This window comes from Clinocottus analis, unplaced genomic scaffold (assembly GCF_023055335.1).
Source record: "Clinocottus analis isolate CAN_PGR_092001 unplaced genomic scaffold, fCliAna1.0.p SCAF_9, whole genome shotgun sequence".
NCBI classification, from domain to species: Eukaryota; Metazoa; Chordata; class Actinopteri; order Perciformes; family Cottidae; genus Clinocottus; species Clinocottus analis.
In genome coordinates, this window is record NW_027176251.1 from 6377426 (window position 1) to 6397324 (window position 19899).

General features: G+C 40.1%; 3 protein-coding genes across 5 annotated transcripts; 2 read left to right on the top strand and 1 right to left on the bottom strand.

The window, feature by feature from the left end:
* The first annotated feature begins 2760 nt into the window (after positions 1 to 2760).
* On the top strand, positions 2761 to 14226 carry zgc:158689 (uncharacterized protein LOC791177 homolog). Of its 2 annotated transcripts, none has more exons than XM_068570022.1 (15): positions 2761 to 3157; positions 5031 to 5169; positions 5310 to 5385; positions 5482 to 5568; positions 6137 to 6198; positions 6396 to 6467; positions 6773 to 6910; positions 7425 to 7577; positions 7961 to 8137; positions 8776 to 9415; positions 9775 to 9976; positions 10533 to 10595; positions 10986 to 11154; positions 11283 to 11323; positions 11605 to 14226. In XM_068570022.1, the coding sequence occupies exons 2-15, from the start codon at positions 5122 to 5124 to the stop codon at positions 11675 to 11677; spliced, it is 2001 nt and encodes a 666-aa protein (XP_068426123.1). In that variant the 5' UTR covers positions 2761 to 3157; positions 5031 to 5121; the 3' UTR covers positions 11678 to 14226. The 2 variants fall into 2 exon arrangements, with proteins under 2 accessions (XP_068426123.1, XP_068426124.1); XM_068570023.1 differs by having other exon boundaries at positions 8069 to 8137.
* A 579-nt stretch (positions 14227 to 14805) lies between these two features.
* On the bottom strand, positions 14806 to 16249 carry ndufa3 (NADH:ubiquinone oxidoreductase subunit A3). The gene is made up of 4 exons (XM_068570488.1): positions 16198 to 16249; positions 15879 to 15953; positions 15141 to 15218; positions 14806 to 15000 (listed from the first exon to the last, which is right to left on the bottom strand). Exons 1-4 carry the CDS (start codon positions 16202 to 16204, stop codon positions 14909 to 14911), a joined length of 252 nt encoding a protein of 83 aa, XP_068426589.1. The 5' UTR covers positions 16205 to 16249; the 3' UTR covers positions 14806 to 14908.
* A 63-nt stretch (positions 16250 to 16312) lies between these two features.
* Positions 16313 to 19752, top strand: tfpt (TCF3 (E2A) fusion partner). Of its 2 annotated transcripts, none has more exons than XM_068570480.1 (7): positions 16313 to 16491; positions 17156 to 17257; positions 17724 to 17846; positions 18524 to 18594; positions 18674 to 18743; positions 18983 to 19141; positions 19340 to 19752. In XM_068570480.1, exons 2-7 carry the CDS (start codon positions 17156 to 17158, stop codon positions 19412 to 19414), a joined length of 600 nt encoding a protein of 199 aa, XP_068426581.1. In that variant the 5' UTR covers positions 16313 to 16491; the 3' UTR covers positions 19415 to 19752. The 2 variants fall into 2 exon arrangements, with proteins under 2 accessions (XP_068426581.1, XP_068426582.1); XM_068570481.1 differs by having other exon boundaries at positions 19068 to 19141.
* The last annotated feature ends 147 nt before the right edge of the window (positions 19753 to 19899 follow it).

Sequence of the window (19899 nt, forward strand, 5' to 3'; positions counted from 1 at the left end):
GATTAATTACTTGTCTCTTCCAGTCTGACTGACGGCCAAAGAGACTGCGGCAGGACAGCAGATGGCTGATTTAAATTCAAAGACAATCACACAACACCAATGAATAGAGCCAACATGTTGATTACAGGACGTATAACAGGCTGTATTATCTTAATTCATTTATCTGGCATGTTAAAGGTAATAAAACAAACGATATGTCTCTTTTTTGTGTTCACGTCATTGGTCTGATGTGATGCGACTACAACATACAGACAGAACATGTCATCTCATGTTCAGACACTTCTGGGAAACCTAACTTTGGTGATTAAGATGTAATTACACCTAAAGAGTCACAGCGACATGGCCTTTTAATCCTTGATACTGGACACGTGTCACACGCACTGAACGGAAATCTCTTGTAATCAGGCTGTTCAAGTGCACTTTTGTCCAACTGCTCTGATTGTTAGTCGGATTTCAAGCTGTCAATTTTGTCAGTGAAAGGTCCACTATAGCAGCAGACTGACAGCATCTTAACCCACGGTGTCTAAAACCACTGCCAGCAATTTTTAAGACAATGAAGAATAAAACAAAGTGACCATGCCTGGAATTGCGCAACCAAATACTTTTGCAATTGTTCAGTTTCTCCTATTAACAAGGTTTTAATACCCAGAGGCCCGCTGGATGACATTGTGTCTAAAACTGTCATCTGAAACTCCTTATGAAGTCCTTATTCATCCCACCTTTACCTAGGTCTTCTCATTTGTCATTTAGGTTTAATGGGGAAATTAAAAAGGGACCATTTTACATGGAGTGAGTTTTTCTATTTCTATTCAGAACCGACATATTTTCAGGTGTGTTTTGACCTCTCCAAGAGCTTTTTTTTCTGTGTGGTGACACTTTGACCCCTCTCTTTGTCTCTTTGGCGGGACATTCGTTTGAGACACTGTTTATACGTGACACATTTGGACTCAGTCCAGGTAAAGCCACAGATAGACGTGAGAGGTGTGTTTGAGTCATCTCTGTATTGTTTCATATAGGTCAGTGTGAGTTGGGTTCTCTTTTCTGTCAATCTCCTTAACGTGTGAATTAGGCCCAGAGGAAGCAAGCCGACACAAACGGCTTTACGGCTCAGGTGCAAGGACAGAGGACAGACAACCGCGGACGCATCAATGTGTTCCCCTCAACACGGAGGAGATCCAGAACGCCAACGAGCATCAGCTCAGGCCGGCAGGCTGGAGGCTACTCTGATGACGGAAAGAGATGAGGTCTCGTCCTTTGAATTGAGAAATGGCCCCGGACACGCTGCTACTGAGTAAAGACACTTTGATCTGCTTTTTGTATGTGGGTTTGATCTGGTTGTGTCCTTTCATACAACATATGATGTCAGCACAGGTCGTGTGGAGAGACAATGAGCTGCAGTGATGAGGGGAAGTTTGCACAGTGAAGGCTGTAAAGTAACACTTGAGTAGAACATGTTTATCTGGGAGCTGTGCTGCATGTTTCAATATTGACTATATTTCATATTTAGTGAATATTTTATGAATTACATTTGTTTTAAAGGTGTCGTTTTGTTTCTGCCTGCCTGTTTTGTGCTTACAGGTATAGATTTAATGTCTACAGTATTCACCTGTTGCACCAGTCTGGCTGTCTAATAATGCAAGGGAGGTGCTGCAGGAAATTATGCCACACTATCGCCACCATCTGGAGAAAACATGCAACTGCAACAGAAGACGGTTTTAGTCATGTACTACAAGTGAGGTCCACTAGCTTCACGGGCTCTGTGCATATATGTACATGATGTTCAGTTGTAAAGCACTAACACTGTACTTGAGACCAATGTCTGACTGTGTGCACTATGTTCTTATGTTCTTCTTGTTTTATTATTGTACTTGTTTTATTGCATAGCTTTTAAGATATTTTAAATGTTGTGTAAAGTGACTTTGAGTTCTATAAAAAGCGCTACATAAATTAAATGCATTATTGAAATTAGAAATAAAATCTAAGTAAAAGTACAAAAGTATTAGTCGTATCAAACTGGCATGTACCAAAAGTGTTAATTGTTTAAAATAGCCTATTTTAGAATAATATATATTATATTTCTGGATTTTAATTATTTTGGTATTAATGTGTGCATCACTTTAGTGTTGCAGTTGGTAAAGGTAAAGCCATGTTTTAACACTTTATATACTGCCGGGTGGCTTAAACTATAACAGTATATCATCATATAGTAGAGGAGCTATATATTATAATAATCTGCAAAGTACCTAAAGCTGTCAAATAAATGTAGTGGAGTGAAAAGTACAATATTTGCCTTGTTGAGGAGTAGAAGTAAACTATGGAACAAGTACTCAAGTAAAGTACAACTCAAATTGTAATTTAGTACACTAGTCGGTAATTGTACTTTATTACTTTCCATTGACCCTAAACTTTTTGGGAGACTTTCCCCCGCTTTAACCTCTCCAGCACCTCATTTTTTACATTCGCCTTTAATCTTCTAAGCATTGTATTGCATCAAGTGAAGGGCCTACTCCTCCTCCTCCTGCCCCCCATGAGAATGGGGAGCAGGGATGTGTGATGGTCCGGTGTATGTAGGCCAGTGATAGGCCTGCATGTGCTGCTCTGTCTTTGGCTTAAAAAGTTCAAGTCATTATTCTCCTGCTCCCATTCAGACGAGGTCCCGTTGGCTCATTGTTATTCTGCCCGAGTGACAGAGAGAGAGAGAGAGAGAGAGAGAGAGAGAGAGAGAGAGAGAGAGAGAGAGAGAGAGAGAGAGAATGAGCATGGGAGGCTGACTGGTTTCCAACTGCAGGGAGCTGGTTGTACTGGGCGGGGGTTTTTGTCGGTGGTTTTTTATTCTGGCCGATTTTTACGGGCGTGAAGGCATGTTTATAATCGGCTCAGTAATGAGGAGAGGTACTGAACGGCACCAAATATCTGACCCCGATTCCTGAGAGGAGAGAGGCAGAGAGAGGAGGAGAGGGCGAGAGAGAGGGCCATGTGAAAAAGGGGTGGAGGGGAGATTTAGTGCTCTGCTGGATGAAACAACCCCCCACTAACTAACCGAGAGGGAAAGTAGCCTAATGGGAAGAAAAGGGGTGGGGGGGATGTTGTACTGTTCATTTAGCACTCAAAGACGCGCAGGAAGCCCTTATCGTTTGCCACAATGAGATCAGAAAAGGTATGTAACTTTTTTTTTAATGTGGATTTATGTGTTCCTCTTGTACAAATGGAAGTGGAACCGAGGGATCAGCAGGTAGCTGTTACTGCGCTGCACCGTGTGAGCGAATGAGTGAAAGGGGCTTTTTTACTCAGGAAAGACATCCACTGTCCAACTTGTGTATTCATGTGCACTGCACGCAGGTTTGGCATGTTGTACTTTTTGCTGGGTTATATCGCGTTTGCGTTTTTTGTAGTTTTTTTTTTCTCCAAAGACTTTGATGTACTTGATGAAATCAGATGAGCTAGTGAGAGAAGAAAAGGCTCGTTTAGTGCTGGAGTAATGTTTTAGCTGCAATGTTGCACCATTCATTATCGAGATAAATGCTGGAAGTAGATGCATGAATATCAGGCATCATTTAACGACAAGACGAGATACTTTGAAAACCACCAAAATGTATTCTTTCTTTTGATTTTTGCTTAAATCAAGTAACCACAATTTTCTTCTTGATTCTGTAATGTCAGAGAATATTCGAAAAAAAATCACCATGGTTTGCTTTACAATTATTATTTTTCTAAAACCCGTCTAATAAAGAGAAATGTTTTTTATGACATTTTTGCTTATCAAAATGGTTGGAGATCATTATTCTGCTCATCGAATTTGTTGCAAACCCAAGTGAGATAAAAGGTTAATTAATGTTTTTTTAATGCAACGTTTGCCTTCAAACAATATGAAGAAATTTAAAGAGGCCAAACCGCATGAATGCATCGTCTGTATCGGTTTCCCAACCACCTGCAGGCTGTTCCTGTTGCATCCTGAAACAAGCAACACTTTATATTTTATAATTAAACCACATTAAGATAGATTACACACACACACAAATGTTGTTTTAATTTAGATTCTGTCTGTTATTTAGGTGTTTTAATAATGCAAAACCTTAAAGTCCTTCAAACTAAGCAAAACAGGCAAAGTTTGGACACAGCTCCCACTTTTCTGTTTTTCCCTGCAGGCTGATCCAGCTCCTCTGACACTGTACAGAATGCACCAGGGTGGCCTTAATGAGCAAGAGACTGGAAATGTTTTCTTTGTGTCATATACCATTAGTTGATCTGGGTCAACATTTTCTCTGTAATCTCACTGTGCTTACAAAGGAGGACTGCACAGGGAAAACCCAATGAGCATTTTGCCATTAAAGCCAGACTTGCAATCCTTTGACCCCGCAGCAGTCCCCCCTCAATTTTTCCCCCTCGGCCGAGGAAACTTAGTTGTCGCGTGTTTATTCAGTGCTCTGACACCTGTGACTCGGACTGGAGGAGCCCATTGTTCTTATCTGAAATGGTATAACTCGTCTGACACGCATATCTTGGCGAAATATTTAGGTTGCTGTAATGTTGCGAAGCGATAATGTAGAACCTGGCAGCTGAGACACAGAGGAGATCCGTGTGACAATAACACTGCCGCCCTCAGACAAAACACAAGACGGTCTGACATCCTCTTCCCTTATTGTGATGGTTCGATGGCCTTAAAAATCCTCTAGCTGGTTCAAATATCACCCTTACAGTCATTTAAATAGATAACTATGGCACTGCAGAGATTATTGTCTTGTGAATATGAGGATTTGAGATTGTAGTAGTTTCTTCTTAAGAGAATAAGAGAATCTCCAGTCAGTTCTTCTACTTGAAACCTCCCAATGATTTGAGGTAGTCCTCCCTCCACGTGGCACAATACAAGTATACAATAATACATATAAGTGCATTGATAGTCTCTTTCCTCACTTGACATGAAGATAAAAACACCCGAATTGGGCATACTCATCAAGTTGATGGGTAAATCCTATGGGTCATTGTTAGAGATCATCGCTCACTGTATCTTTTCTTTGTCTTTCCTCTTATAGGGGGTAGCTGTCTGCTGCAAAGCTTAGGGAGCTGAACAGAAATAAACAACACAAAATTACATTGTGGCAACGCATAACTGAGAGAAGAAATATGTCGCGAACAGAAGAAGTCAACAAGATGACAGAGAATGTCTATAAGGTATGTCTCCTCTGTCTCTTGATCTTTCTTGTCTGCGCCAACACTGAACCTAATCAACTGCAGAGAATTGGTTTGAAACATGAGAAGCTCCTCAAGTGTGCCTTTCATAATTTGCTATTTGTTTGCATCATTGTCAACAGGGGATTCTGGATCAGTTCAACCCCAGTCTGAAGAACTTTGTGACCATGGGGAAACACTATGAGAAGGCCCTGACAGGTAAGTCAAACACATGATCGTTCAGGAGCCACTGGCCTTTAAATCACTGAACAGGATACTTTTCAGTTTCCCCTCAATATGCACTCTCTTCTTCAGGAGTAACTGTGGCTGCCAAAGGGTACTTTGATGCTCTGGTGAAACTTGGAGAGCTGGCCAGCGACAGCCAAGGCTCCAAAGAGCTGGGTGAGTAGAGAGGCCGGTAGAGAAGGACTGGGTTGAAGAGCAAATACAAAATGAGTTTGTTATGGACCTAATAAAGTTTACAGAGTTGATGTGACAGCTGGATTGAAGTTGAAAATAGTCTGTGTTGGTGAGGGAGGAGATGAAGACAAGAGGGAGTGAGGAAATGTGGAGAGAGAGAGGGAGAGAACAGAGGGAAAGGGAGAGAGTAGGGTCATTGTTGGGAGATTAACAACACCACATGATCTCATTGTAATGCTGAAAACAGCGGGGGAGGCAGGCAGGAGAGTCGGAGGGCGAGATGCCAGCCACCACATACTACAGAGCTGTGTGACCGAGGGAGGGACACACAGCTGACCGCCACTTTGTCAATGAGAAACGGTGTTAAAACAGCAAGTTGTATGACATTTCTACCAATGTGTTGTCCTGCATCATTGTTGATGTTGTCACTGTTGTGAACAGCCGTCATCAGAGCACAGATTCAACTATTTCTGCACAGGTTCATGATGCACCGTCACGAATAAACACAGCTGGATCAGATTTAATGCTGATTGCCTTCACTGTCTTACAGGAGACACGCTGTTTCAGATGGCCGAGGTCCACAGACAGATCCAGGTGCAGCTGGAAGACGTGGTAAGACTCAGTCAAAGTATTACTTTAGCAAAGATTTAAAAATAATATATATTGTTTATAGAGAAGGCGTACCAGTTTTAGAGTTTATGTTCTAAAAAAAAGGTTCATATTTGTTTGATGAATGGAGCAAAGGCCTTGAGTGGACTTCTCGGTGTCAGTATCCTTTAAAACGCCGCATGTGGATCTTTCATCAACAGTTGAAGCTGTTTCACTCTGAGCTGCTCGCCCAGTTGGAGCAGAAGCTGGAACTGGATATTAAATACCTCACAGTAAGTTAAAACATCCATTCACCTTTGAAAAACGTTCAGTTTAATTTAACTGGCTGGAAGGCAAGTTTATTTGTGTAGTTAATTCTAAATTAATAATGGAAATTATTGACTACATTATGAGAAAATATACAAGAGTGATTCTGTTAAATGTAAGTGATCAATGCTAAAGAAAAGAAAGTTCACATTTTTAATAAATAAAAGTGGACTCCACCACACTTAAATCTCAACTATTAGCTCTGTCGAACCTCATTTCATCCAACACATATTGAATAAATGTTCTGATTTCTTTCCCCCTTTCCTCTCAGGCCACTCTCAAGAAGTATCAGAGTGAGCGGAGGTCTAAATCTGAGTCTATCGAGCGCTGCCAGTCTCAGCTGAAGAAACTCCGCAGGAAGAGCCAGGGCAGTCGCCACCCGAACAAATATGGAGACAGAGAGATGCAGGTAAGTGAAGCACATGGGTGAATAAATACATCATTAATACACAGATGTTTAAGTAAAATGCACAACTTGTAAAGTTTAAAAACTTAGCATGACAGCAGTTAAAAAGAAGGTGTGTGAGGGTTTGTGTAAGAAAGAGAATCAGCTTCATGAGCCAGTGTGAATACGATTAGAGAACAATCGGCCTCAGCTGATGCCTCAGAAAACAAGCGACTTAGTGCACGAGCCTTTGCTGGAGAAATATGAACGATGTAAGAGAGTTAAAGGGTTTAGCCACTTGGAGGGTTATGCTGGATCAAAAAGGTCACCGGGACAAAAGGATAGAGCTTCATGATTTGGACTTGGTTATCATTGTGCAGCAGGCAGGATATGACCTCACGCATTCCTCTCTGCGTACAATGTGCATTAAAGGTCGCTCCGTCTCCGTGTGCTGCACGTAGCATGTGATTGTGAATGCAGCAATGTGCGTGCACGTTGTTCAGGTTGGCGGTGAAATCTCTGCTCACGTTCCCTTCAGTTTGTGGAGTTGATGAGTCGTCGTCAGGGCGAGCTGGACACCCTGGTCGCCTCGGGTTACAAGTCTGCGCTCACAGAGGAGAGGAGACGATACTGCTTCCTGGTGGACCGACAATGCTGCGTCACCAAACTGCTCATCAACTACCACTCCAAGGTGATCTGTTCACATTTACCTGCGCATTCATCTGGGAACGTTCTGAAATCAAGGTGTATTCAAAAAGTCCCCTGCAAATACTGTTTACTCCTGTTTGAGCACGGTTTGCTAAAAACAGGTGTTTCAGGTAATTACCCGACATTTTGTAGGAATACACGTATGTAGAACTATTTAAATATGTGTCACCTGATTCTGAAGAGTCACATCTTCAGTAGGATCCAATCAGCTGGGCGCTGCAGGTCTCAGACAGGGCGGGTTACTGCAGACAACACTGACGGAGGACAAAATAACACGTGTTTGTTTTTATGGGCTCCTCCCTCTTTTGTTTACATGAAGAAAAAGTGTTCTCCTGTAACATACATATCCTTCTGAATGTAATCCAGGTGAGAGAGCTTCTCTCTCAGAAACTCTCTTCTTGGCAGCAGTCATGTTCTCAGCCCACTAAACTCCCCGAGCGCGCTCTGAATCTGCTGCGTCACACGGCTCCTCAGGGCTCAGGGGCTGCTGGGATCGCCGAAGTCCTCCGCCACACAAAGATCGGCTCTGCTCAGCCAGAACAGGTCAGATCATTTACATTCATATCGTGTCAGATGTCTGATTAATATTAATCTTGGCATCAGGTGTGGTTTCCACAGAAGGAATACATGGTGGGTTGATAGCTTGAAACCCACAAAACAATCTAGGAAGTTGGGACAAAATAATTGTTTTGCAAGTTACAAGTAACTCTCAAGGCATGCTAGGAAGTTCTGAGTCAAGTCACAATTTAATTCTAAAACGTGTCATTATAGAAATAAGAACGGTAACTCATCAATGACACATGTCGGAGAGTTTGCTGATTCTTAATTCGATTTGAAAAGAAAACATTTAAGCTTCTAAAATCTTGGATGCATAGACTGTAGATCTTCATGTGATCTGAGATACCAGCTATGGTCTGTTGTGTGTAATCTGCACACTTTTTTTTTAATGATTTGGAGATTATATCAAGTCCTTCCAAATCAAAAGGCTAAAGTGCAAGAGTCAAACTGGAAGTGACAAAGTCCTTTTGATTTCTACCAAGACAAGCCTAAATTCAGGTGACTCGAGTCCATACTTTTGGTCGCTAGAAACCTATTAATAAAAACTTTAATAAGACATTATTTGATTTTTAACAGTTATAATTTCTGGTGGTTAACAGTATCTGTCATTGTTTTTTTTTCAGAGGTTCTCTGTTCAAGAAGTCCCTCCTCTGTTGAATGGAGACTCCAGTCGCTCCCAGCAGCGCTCACTCCCCTCCTTCTCCCAGAGTGAAGCCTGTCCTCCTCAGGGCTCCCCCCAGACCTTCTCCTCTCTCTCCACTGGAGGAGCTGCTGGAGGTTCATCCCGAGGAGCGTCTCCTCAGCACAGCAGCACACCCCTCAGTGCATCAGCCAGCCCGCTCCCCGACAGCAGTGCCAGCGGCAGCGTCAGCCCCGCCGCGTCCACCCCCTCCACGTCCAGCGGCTCGGCCCAGCAGAGCTCTCTCCTCCTGGCCACCAACACATCCAACCTCTCCCCGAGCCTCATCCCCTCCACGGTGATGACGCTCAGCCAGATCTCCTCGGCCGGCAGCTCCCTGCACGGCATGACCCTGCCCATCCCCCACAGCGCTCCTCACAGTCCGCCACTGCCCCACAGTGCTCCTCTCTCCCGGGCCATGACGCCTGTGCACCTACTGCACCAGCAGGTGGGACCGGGAGGAAGCAATACTTTATCACCGTCACATAATCCCTGGCTGCTGAAGACAGCTGACATGTGTGCAACAGCGACACTACCACTGCCGAAGAGGCCCGTCAGTGAAATGAGGCTGGGCGGCTTTCAGGGTGAGATGCGATATGTCTCCGCTGTATGTTTGAATGTCTCCAGCCTGTTGATTTGACAGAAATGACTTCCTGACTTTGACAGAGATACAATAGAAGAGCAACTGAGGTTAAACAACAACTTTGTTTGTGTCATTACTCCCCGAAATGTTTGTGTTTGTGCAAAATGACTCTTCATGTGAAGCAACGGTGTAACTAAATGTTGTGTTTTTCATCAGCAGCAACTTAACACAGCTCTGACACGTGTGTGAGAGTCAAAACTACACAGTGAAGCTGATATCAGTGAGATAAAGAGATTGTCAGAGATTGTGTTGGCTGACAATTTGTATTATAACTTGTATTTCTCTTTCTTCTCTCCCTAGGCTCCAGTCTCCCCAGGATGCTGCCTTTATCGGGACCTACCCGCGTGGAAGCCATGTTCGCTCACACTCCCGGAGCATCAGAGGGCGGCGGCTTAGGGGGCGGGGCTTGCTTACTGCACTTCCTGCCTGGGGACAACATCGCCTTGCTCATCTCTGAGCCCAGAGACGGGTGGCACTACGGTCAAAATGAACGAACTGGACGGTATGTTTTAGAAGTCTTTCATTGATGTAGAAAATTACAGTGATGGCTGTATAACTTGAGAGGACCTTATAATGTTTAGCACTGGTGTGAGACTCTGAAATATCTCATGCCATAAGACAAGGTTGTGTGTTCAGGCGTCACCAGAGCTAAAATAAATCAAGGACACCACTTTCACCACTTAACCTCGTGTTTCTTTCAAGTTCACTGTCAGTAAAACTATGTTTTTTTCTTACTTAGAGAACTTCTCGCATTGCATGTTGTGTGCAAGCTTCTCTGTCGCCAGGTGAACAAATATATTCACATCGGACCATGGAGAGTTTTCTGCATCACACACACCCCTGACTTGCTGCTTTATACACAGGAAGTCATTTTTACGGAGTTACTGTGATTTTCCTCTAACACTGAATAGAGAAAAAAATACTCTGTAGGCAAGAGTACATTTTACTCGGACCAAATGTAACTTTTTTTTCAAGTTAAGTAAAATTTTATTTGACAAATGTACTACTCTTGTCATATTATTCATCGGTGGTCACATGTCGTAACATTTCCCCCTTAGGAAAGGCTGGTTCCCTTTCTCCTACACCCAGTCAAACCACAGTAAGATGGATCACCTCGAGAGGTAAGTCAAAGAAGAGCAAACACTCAAATCTGGGGCTTTCGAGATGGTTGATGGACTTTGACTCTGTTAGTGACAACTTAAATCAGCAATGGATGGGGTCATTCAATGTGGAAATTAATTCGACACCCGTCCCAATTTCATTTGTCTTCTCAATAAATCAAAACATCCTCAGCCAGACACACAGAAAGTGCACAGAAGCTCATAAACTGCAGAATGACACTTCCTGGTTGCGCTCCCTGTCTTTCTACCGCCCTTTCCCCAACACACGCACTTCCAACAACAACAGCTGTGTTGATGAATTAACACAAAACCAACATCGCTCATCTCACAGTTTCCTTTTGTCTTTTTCCTTGTAAATTCTTTCCTCTCTGTCTGGGACCTTCCCCGTAGCTCTCTCTTCTTGTCTAAGGCTAACAGCACCAGTACGGGCCAACTCGACAAGCTGGTGTCTGCAGGTCTCCCAGCTCTCACCCCCGAATCAGAGGAGGAGCACTCCCTTCCTCCCCAGAGGGTCAGCACCTTCCGCCCGCGCCCGTACAGCATGGCCGACAGCAACAAGGTCAGAAACATGAAACCTTGGGAAGGAGGTCAAAGGTCAATGTCTTGTCCCAACTGAGCCTCACTATTAATGGAGGAGTTATAGACGCTTTCTAAGAATGGAAATGTAATTATCTCTTCACATTTCAGATCACAGCTGAATTGGTCTCTCCACCACCTTCTCCAACAAGGTAACTTTTAGCAATTCAAAGGTGCTTTGTTTGTATGAAAGGCACATTCCACCAACATGTTTAATCTTATACCTGCTAAACATCAGCACGTTGGCATTGGAGCATGCTAATGATAGTCTTATAGAGCAGCTGGCGTGGCTCTAGACTACTACTCTTATTTATTTTTTGATGTTTTTTTTTGCATTTTCTATTGTTGCATGTACAATAAAAAGCTCCCCTTTACTCATCAGTAGATATAGTGTGCAATCATACCTTTCCTTTTTCTTCTTTCCTCCCTCCAGGCCCAATCCATTTGCCCATGTCCGACTCAGGAGAACTGTTACCAACGATCGCTCAGCTCCCATCATTGAGTAAGAGATTTAGTCCCACAGCAGCAACATTGTTCTCTGTGGTTTGTTAGTCCATCAAACCTCAGGTTGAATCCTGGAAACAGCTCATTGGTTGATGTTGATTTTTTACTCTGGAAGTTCTTTTTTTGCAAATTAGATACAGATTGTATTTCTTGTGCAGAAATAGAACATATTAAAATCAAAATATTAAAAGTATATCATGTGCAAAGGCTGACCTGTTATGAATATGATTACAATCCATTTAATGTTGAGGTAGATTATAGGAAAGAAATAAGTATAGTGTATAGAAACAAGACTACTTTGATATCGTAAAATTCTGTTTGAGTGAAACAATTTCATTAAAATAAAGTCTAGGTTAATGAAACAGAAAAAAGGTGTTTAAAACTGTTCTTAGTTTAGTGCTTGAGATTGACTGACTGACTATATTGTCCAGAATGACTAACATTTAAGGTTTTTCCCGGCCAATGAAAGATGCCGCTTATATCTCTTACTGTTTTACAGTGATTGTTTTTTCTCAACATAACCTTGCTCGAGTTATATATTTTTTTCATTTTCATTTTCAAAAATGTTTTCCTCGTGGGGCTGATCTAGGGACTGGCTCCTAATAGCAGGTTGTGATCTTTTACTTTCACTGCCATGAAGTGTTATGGGAAGAGGACAGGCTCCTGCTGTAAAAGTGCTATTACAATATTGTATTTTTCTGAAGGAAATGCCAGATTGTTTCTTGGTTTTAGTGAAGGTGAACTTTTACATTTATTCCGAGTTTCTTTTCTTTTTTAAAACATGGTTGTTTGGTTGAGGGAGACTTGGCTTAATTTTATGAATTTGGCACAGTGAGTTATTATTGTTTAATTTTAATTGAACATGGGAAAAGACTTTTGAGTGTTCAATTGTATGTTGATACCAGTTAACACTATATACTGTATTCTGCTGCTGTAAAGTAATATCTTAGAGTAGATTTTTGGATCAGATTAATTCTTTACCTGGACTCAAAATTGTTGTGAAAACAACTTCTACCTTTGATTATTCAAATGATTTATCATTGAGAAGTATTAGCTTTTGAGTGGAATACTTATTTAATACAGAGAGAGTCTTGAAAACACAGAAACAGAAAAGCTTATGAGCTTCACAGACAGAAACTGTGACAGTTAAAAGTTGGACGTTTAGACATTACCGAAAGTGGGTTTAAAGACCCTTTTATTAGAAAGTAGCATGTTGTGGAGGGTTAAAAGTGTTAAGAATGAGATATTTGGATACTTAGTCTTTGGCTTTTATGTCTTCTTGATTCCTATTCAGTCCTCAATCTAAAGCTACACAACATCTGGGCTAGTTCATTATAGTTGTACGTTTACCGATCAGACTGAGCAGAAGCTTCAAGAGAGATCTGAAAGCCGAGACAGACAATAAGTTTAAATGGAGAAATGTGTCTATGAAAGTGATGAAGGAAGTATATGGGAAGTTGACCAACGTCTAAGCAAGTGTTTATAGTAAACTAGAAATATCCAAAGTAGTCACCTCCAGAAAACTGTTGTTTAAAGAGGAAATTAGTATTTGTACAAACTGTAATGCTTAGTGTTCCTGTTGTGACTACCTTGAGTTTCTGTAATCTTTTAGTATCTTGAATATTCAAGATAACAGCAACAAGGTTTGAAATAAATCTTCTCTAACAGCAAATATGTTACTTTAAGTAGTATGGCATCTTTAATAAACGTGACCACCGAACAGTAGAGCTAATTTTTATTCATGCTTGTAAATAGGGATGAAAATGTCTGATTGTATGACTTTTATTTGACACATTTGATATTTCACTTTGGTCGAAAAATTTTAACTTTGACTTTAGCAATCAAACTTTTCTCTCCGACTCGGAATGAGAGAGTGATAATATGGAATAAGATATTATTCACCTATGTGGGTCTGAATGCATTTTAAACCCAGAATACTGATCAAAATATACTTTCACTTTTTAGTAGCTGTAGTGTATCAATGAGTCATAACATAGAATGAAACATGAGCGGAGTTTTGGGCAAATGATGCAGTGTCATATATTATACAACATGTCATTCTGCCCTAAAACAATGTTTGGGGGAAATTGATAGAGAAATGTAGTATATGTACAACATATAAATATATCTGAAGTGTGTGATATGTTGTAATAAATACATTTGCTTATTAAAAACATAAATATGCTACATAACAGGAAATGTTGTAAACAGAAAGTATGTGTGTAGATGTCTAAAAGATACCTGAAATCTGTGCATTGTCAACTGCAGATGGAGGAACCTTATGTAAAAAAGATGTTGGTAGAAACAAGAACTTTTCTTCCAAAGTGAAATATTTTTTTTTAACGTTGCACACATTTTACACAGTTCCTATGTTCTGTGAAAAATATGAAGCAACTTAAACAGAACGGTCAGTCTGTTCTCTGAATTGCATCAACATCCAATCCTGGTGACAGCAGAAGATATTGTGATGATAAATTCTGCTGAGGAGGACATGCTTTATCCAAAACACTGAATATTGACGTTTTGTGAAATAAAAGTTCTATGAAGGAAATCGTTGTCCAGTTTTGCTCTGCATTTATATTTTTGAGTCCGTCTGTGGGGTGGAGTACACAGAACACACAAAAACTGAGTCAAACACAGATGTTAAAATGCATTATATCTTATTGAGTAATGCAGTCACATATTTTAACTGTAGCAGCTGGGTCTGGATTTGTCTTTCATGCAGCACAGCTCCACATATTGTTCCACCTGCTTTCTTACTCATGCAAGTCGAATAATGCTGGAATGAAGCAAGGAGTTCATATTTAAATGGTGTTAATCTGATTACAGCTTTGTCAATTTAAGCCTCTTCTAAGGATCAGGGCTGCGTTTAAGCTTAGTTTCAAAACTCTCACGATCTGCTCTGGAAAATCAAACAGAAATCTTAACGCTTTGTGGTAGAAAAATTATTCCTTTGACATTTTTTGGTGTGAAGAGATTTTGGTCTCCCATCCCAGTATAAAGCTAAATCAAAAAGACTAAAGCCTTTTTCCAATCAGGCAATTAGACTAAGAAAACATTTTCTGAAATGTTCATGTGATGTTGGATTGTACCAAAACATGTAACGAAACCAAAAAATGTGGCACAAACATAGAATTAAATAAATCTTTATTCTGGAATATTGATAAGTGGAGCAGCTTTGCAGACACATGAACAAGAGGAACAGCACAAGTGTTGATCATGCAAACATGAAGTTACATGTTTTTAAGCCAATCCAAGTTTTTTCCTTTTGATTCAGCCGGATGAGCAGGGACATCAGGCATGTTTCCGTCATCTCGCACAGGGACTGCATTGGGAAAGAAAGGAGGAGCTTTAATGATTAATTAGACAGGTATAGAAGTAAATGATTGATATACCCAGAGAATCAGCATTGTGAAGAATCTTTCAACACAAACTCGCTGTAAAATGATCAGTGACAGTGTTTACCTGGGTAGGAGTATGGTACTGCTGAATTGATCATTCCTGTGTATTTTGTGATGGGGCTGATTAATGGAAGAGCAACACCTGAGGACGTACAGAGTTGTATTAACTTTACATTTAAATATATTAATTACGCTTTATAATGTACTATTTTGTATACATTGGTCAATCAAAAAGAAAGCATGGATTAAGTTCCCCATAACGTACACACACCCACAGAGACAGAGACAGAGAGAGAGAGAGAGAGAGAGAGAGAGAGATTTCATTTTGAAGTACACTGTTTTTCATAATAGAATAAATTACTGGCTCTTATACAATTGCATTACTTCCCAGCACACTCTTAATATGTAAAGACATATCAGGACATTATCTTCTGAGGTGTTTTGGGTTATTTTTTCTTATCTTATGTTTAGCCTCATATGTACTGTTTTGTTGCTTTTATTAGCATAGTAGAAACACAATACATACATGTAGATATGATCTCGATTATATATTTAATCAAATTATATTTAAATAAGAATGCTGTCAAATGGAGAAACATTACATGTGATTAAAATGACGGCTTGTTATCTTTTACTCTTAATTAAGGCACATATGTTATGTCATGGATGCGTCTTAATAGGACACGTCTAATCTCCTTTCATGTCAAACGTTGCTTCATTATCGTGGCCATAACGAAGAACAGTGTTGTGCTCTTTCAATCGCTCATATTGTTGAGCCAAGTGTGAGAGGCTGATTACTGACCTACAAGTGCAATAGCACAGGACACCACGATAACAGGCTCTTTATTCCACGCATTCTTCAGGAAAGCTGCAATTGCTGCAGAAACAGGACGGGTTGAAATCCAAGTAGCACACGATTAGCTGACGTTAACCACAGTTAGCAACACATCCAAGGTCACGTATTTCGTTTACTTTCAAGTGGATATCAATGTGTGAAAGTCACTCTGAGATTTAAATAGAGTAGTTTCAAACGTTTGAGTATTCATTCATGCAGTCTGAAGGTCGGAATGAAGCTAATTTAGCCGGATGTTTGTACAAAAGATGAATATATAGAAACATACCCGCCATGTTGTCTTGTGTAGTTTCAATCTATCGGGTGTTCATGGGTAATGGAGTAACTTCTACATGACGTATAATTGTTGCGCCCGTCGCAAATAAGCATTTGTTAGTCGACAAGACTGGCAGAGATGCTGCAATTCCTTTGATTTATGTTTGTTTTGAGCCAAAATTAACGTTTTTAAAGGCTTTAGCTAGCTGTGTGTGCACACTATTAGTCGACTGACAGAAACAGCTTTAAACTCGCAGGATACGTGTCTGCTATTGAGCGACACCATTGTTTTTGGACTTAAAGAAACGTAAGTAGCAGAGACACTGAGACCGTAGATGGGAGTCAACTAGTTAGGTCCTTGTGATGATACTGTACTTGAGTGTTTCCAAGTTATGCGATTTTATATTTTTACACCACTACATTTGGTAAACAATGTCTGTTTACTCCACAGCATTTATTTGGTCACTTTACGAGGTTCTTTAGGTTACGCTACAAAGCTGTATATTAAGTAATTATTATTACTAGCTGCACTTTTACCAGCTGCTTCATTATTTAGAATCAAATAATATAAATATATGATTCAGAAATATGCCATTCTGCGCACTGAGTACTTTTACTGTAGGTACACACTACTCCAATATAATCTGACCTCAATGTTCTATGACCTGACTTTTACGGTTCAATAATCTGACCTCAAATGTTCTATGATCTAACCTCAGGGTTCTATGATCTGATCTCAGGGTTCTTTGATCTGCCATTTAAGGTTCTATGATTTAACCTCAGGGTTCTATGATCTGATCTCAGGGTTCTTTGATCTGCCATTTAAGGTTCTATGATTTAACCTCAGGGTTCTATGATCTGATCTCAGGGTTCTATGTTATCATACGTTATCATCAAAATTGGCATTCTAGGTATAGTTCTCACCACACACATGCATTATGGGTCTTCGTTTTTTGTTTCATCCTTTTCAGATGATGGAGGATTTCTCTGGTTTGGCTCTCCCTCCTCTATTTGGAGGACACATCCTTGAGGCAGAGCTGGAGCCTGGTGGTGTGGAACTGGGACCAGGAGAGGTAATGTCAATGCTAATGATTATGGTAATAGTTATATTAACGAGAGGTGCTAACTATACCACATATTATTACCAGATTCAACACCACCTACTTCACAAGCTCTGTATTTAAAGAAAGAAGCTGAAGTCACACCCATTATCTTTAAATATGCCACGAATGTGATCTACAAATGGCACCATGTCAGACATTTTTATTATAATATAGAGAAAATGTACTAATTCAGAGTGTCTTGTGTATAAGTGGTAATTTGTATGGAGCATAGTGGATGGAGCATGGATCTGCTGGGGTTAGATGTAATTTCTGACTAGTGTTTCATGCTTTATTGACACACACATTTATTTCTGATCAAAGTAGGAACACAATGACACCATTATTGTGCAATTGTTGTAACAACTCTTCCATTTGAAACACACTGACACAAACGGTTAAACACAAAACAGAAACTAGTTGTTTTTTTTGTCTCTAGGTGGAGCTGGGCCCAGGAAGCAATGAGTTGCTGGAAAGCACAGCACAGGAGGATGAAGAGAGAAGAGCTCTTGATAAAAGGAAATGTCTGGCTCTGAACAGGAGATGTAAAGATATTGAACAGGTTTGTGCAAGCTTGCATATGCATGAACACAAGTGTGTCAGGGTTGACATATGGATTATGTTTGGTGTCTTGTCATTTAGTTCCTAATTTCTCACAGCATTTCCAAACGCGGATTACTGATCAGAATCAGAATCAACTTTATTGGCCATGTATGCATACAAGGACTACACAGAAATAGACAAATGAACAAATAAGTATATTAATAGATCAACCAAGGTATATATCTGAACATAAAACACAACAACAAGGACCATACAATGGAAGTAATAGTGCAGAATGAAGGTAATGGTGCAGTATGATGGCTAGTGGAAAGCAGCTGTTCTGGTGTCTATGTAGCACCTCCCAGAGGGTAGGAGTAGGAACTGGTCGTGTCCAGGGTGCAGAGATGTTTCCTGCCCGTTTCTCGACTCTAGAGATGTTCAAGTCCTACATGGAGGGCAAGCTGGCAACAATGATGGATTATTATCACCTTCTCTGATGTGCTTGTTTTTAACAAAGCCCATAAAAACGTTCTGATCATTCTGCTGTTTTATTATGTGACAAATATCTGAAACAAACCTCTTTAAAATTCCAATTCAAGAAAAAAATATTGAACTAATACTGATTCACTATTTAAAGTTAATGATGGACAAGTATGATGGTGCACCTGTAATCACTTCCAATTGTGTCTTTTTCAGGTGAATCAGAAGATTCTAGGTCGTCTTCATCAAGTACAAAGAATTACACGGCGCATGAAGAAGGAAAGACGGTACTAAACCTCATAATCGTAACTACATGTTGGCATTTCCCACTTGATGGCCTGTCTGACGATTATGTTAATCTTTTAGGTTTCTAATGAAGACTTTAGATGCTCATGGGGATGACTACAGAAACGCCCAGCTTACTATACTTCTTGAGGTGAGAAATCAGATGGATACGCACATTTTTGACATGACTTTTTTCAACATACTATGACGTTTTTTTAAATTACTTTTTTTAATTTTTATTACTGGCTTTGTGTCCTTTAAAGATACAAGGGCACCGGCAGGTCCGCTGATTTGTTTGAGATACCAACAATTATACATATGCTCGATTAATATAATGTCTTTACATTAAGATTTTTTTTCCTTTTTTATTATTATTTTTTTTTGTTCAAGGATGAGTCTGAAGCTCATTTAGATCCTGCATCTGGAGTAGAAGATGAACGCCTCAACGGTGTGTCTGGTTCCACTTTATCTGCAGCAGTGCCTCATGCTGCCGGACCAAAGAGGAGGAGGCATCGAATTCCACGGCAAGAGAAAGATAAAGACCAACAGGTAGGTCAAGGACTCTGCTGGACTGCAGTTGTCTATTCAAGTTTATTTGTACATGGGTGAGTTTCTCACAATCTACCCTATGTGTAAAATTTGGATAAACGTGTATTTAGTGATACATGAAAGGGTGGTTTAACGCAGAAAAGTGTCATTAATGTTTGAATAATTAATTTTCTGTTTTTTTTTTTTTTTTTTTACCAGACTGAACCAGATATGTCAGTGTTGGCAGAGACACAGTTTGGCGACATGCCCAGCCCAACTTCTCTGTCTCACTAATCTAAGATTGCAACTGCAGCCCTGGAAATGATGAGGATGTTGATGAAGGACCACCCAGTTTCTTTAACTGTTCAGTTGTTACTTTGCCTCTGTTCAGCGCTGTTTGTAGTTTTATTTGAATATTGTGGATATAAATAATTAATGTAAATTAAAATTAGATGTTATTCACCTAGTACATATATTTAGTTGTTTTGTATATATTATTTTCTGTTGTCGCTTTTTGTACTATGGAGATGACAAAACATAATTATGACCAGTGTCAACCCGTACACACTGTCATTGACAGCTTTGTTTGGTGAATATCTGGCAAGCTAAATAAAATGATTGTGGGTTTCAAACTTGTGTTATTATTAGTAATTCCCAGTACATTCTTGGATACTATTCACAATTATATTTCAGTAAATGCTGAAATAAACCGCATTTTGATAGTTAGGATGTATAAGGATTTTTCTTATTTTAAAGTTGTTTAATTATTTAGACTTTAA

Coding starts and splice junctions, on each gene's coding strand:
- zgc:158689 (XM_068570022.1), top strand. CDS start 5,122: ATGTCGCGAACAGAAGAAGTCAACAAGATGACAGAGAATGTCTATAAG. Junction 8,138..8,775: donor GCTCTGCTCAGCCAGAACAG/GTCAGATCATTT, acceptor TTTTTTTTTCAG/AGGTTCTCTGTTCAAGAAGT. Junction 9,416..9,774: donor GAGGCTGGGCGGCTTTCAGG/GTGAGATGCGAT, acceptor TTCTCTCCCTAG/GCTCCAGTCTCCCCAGGATG.
- ndufa3 (XM_068570488.1), bottom strand. Junction 15,219..15,878: donor CTGTGCTATTGCACTTGTAG/GTCAGTAATCAG, acceptor GTACGTCCTCAG/GTGTTGCTCTTCCATTAATC. Junction 15,001..15,140: donor AGTACCATACTCCTACCCAG/GTAAACACTGTC, acceptor TTCCCAATGCAG/TCCCTGTGCGAGATGACGGA.
- tfpt (XM_068570480.1), top strand. CDS start 17,156: ATGATGGAGGATTTCTCTGGTTTGGCTCTCCCTCCTCTATTTGGAGGA. Junction 18,595..18,673: donor CGCATGAAGAAGGAAAGACG/GTACTAAACCTC, acceptor TTAATCTTTTAG/GTTTCTAATGAAGACTTTAG. Junction 18,744..18,982: donor AGCTTACTATACTTCTTGAG/GTGAGAAATCAG, acceptor TTTTTGTTCAAG/GATGAGTCTGAAGCTCATTT.